Source organism: Penaeus monodon, chromosome 34 (genome assembly GCF_015228065.2).
Source record: "Penaeus monodon isolate SGIC_2016 chromosome 34, NSTDA_Pmon_1, whole genome shotgun sequence".
Lineage (NCBI taxonomy): Eukaryota > Metazoa > Arthropoda > Malacostraca > Decapoda > Penaeidae > Penaeus > Penaeus monodon.
Genome location: NC_051419.1, coordinates 29122969 through 29124218, shown reverse-complemented (window position 1 = coordinate 29124218; position 1250 = coordinate 29122969). Strand labels below are relative to the sequence as shown.

At 47.6% G+C, this 1250-nt stretch overlaps 1 protein-coding gene across 1 annotated transcript in view; it reads right to left on the bottom strand.

The window, feature by feature from the left end:
• Positions 1–1250, bottom strand: part of LOC119594872 (proton channel OtopLc-like) — a 98349-nt gene that overhangs the window by 1729 nt on the left and 95370 nt on the right. The window contains exon 11 of the mRNA XM_037943951.1: positions 127–268. Coding sequence (XP_037799879.1) covers positions 127–268 — 142 coding nt within the window. The remainder of the gene's footprint in view (positions 1–126; positions 269–1250) is intronic.

Genomic DNA, 1250 nt, shown 5'->3' with positions numbered 1-1250 from the left:
CATAATAAATACATATCCAACATATCTCAAATCGAAACAGAAGAATCCCTGACCAGCGGACAATGGCCTCCCTCCTCAAACAAAAACTCAATATGAGATCCAGAGAATCCTCCTGGCGAAGCGCACCTTCCAGTAGCCCTTCCGGACGCCCCTCTTGTCCAGCGTGGCGGAGTCCTCGGCCGCCGCCTTGCCCAGGTGGCCTAGCTTCTTCATCTTCTCCTTGCCCACGTTGCACCACATGATGTAGGTCACGGCGGCCGCGATCAGGCTGCGAGGGACGAGAGGGGTCAGGGGGCGGGCGAAGGCAGGGCGAAGGGAGGGAAGAGGGGCTGTGATGATGGGGGAAGGGGGAGGAGAGGGAAGAGAAGAGGGGGAGGCTGGTGGAGATGGGGGGAAAGGGGGACCTGATAGGGGTCAGAATGGGCGAGCGAAGGGAAGGGAGGGAAAGGGGGTTAAATGATGGGGGAAGGAGAGAGAGAGGAGGAAAAATGAAAAGGGAGAGGGTGGGGGGAGCCAAGGTGATGAAGATGGGGGGGAAGGGGAAGGGAAGAGGATGAGCGCGGAGGGGAACTGGAAGAGAGGGGTAAGAAGGGAGGATAATGAAGACGGGGGGAGGGATGGTGAAAATGGAGAAAGAGTGAATGAGGAAGAGAAAAGTCGGGGTCAGAAAACGTAACGACGGGAGGGAGGAAGAAAAGAAAATGAAAAGAAGTGAGTAAAGACGGAAGGAGAAGGGAGAAACTAAAGACGGGATGATAAGGGAGAGGGCGAATGGATAAAAAGTAGGGAAAAATGGAGAAGGGAAACTGACATGACTGGACGAAATGGATAGAAACAGTAGCAGAGAAATGAAAGGGAAATACAGGAATGATAGTGATAATAATGAACAAATGCCTGTTAATCGCATGAATTACATAATCTTCAAGAAAAAAAAAACACAGACCACAAAGACTTAATAACAAATAGATAAAGAATATTCCCTTATAATAATAAATTATTTTCATAGAAAACGAAAGAAAAACAATAAAGTAAATGTAGGATAAAGAAAACGGAAAATATGATATGAGACCAAAAGATGGTGTTTCTATTCAAGCTGCATTTTGGCGATCGAATCTTGCCAAGATTTCTCGGCTGAAAAAGGCTTTGAGACTGACTGTCACAAAATTATATTGCGCCCATTGGCCTCTTGGAAAATTTACCAAGATCACCCCAGAGGAGCAAGTTAAAGCTTAAAGATGCTCGCCAAGATG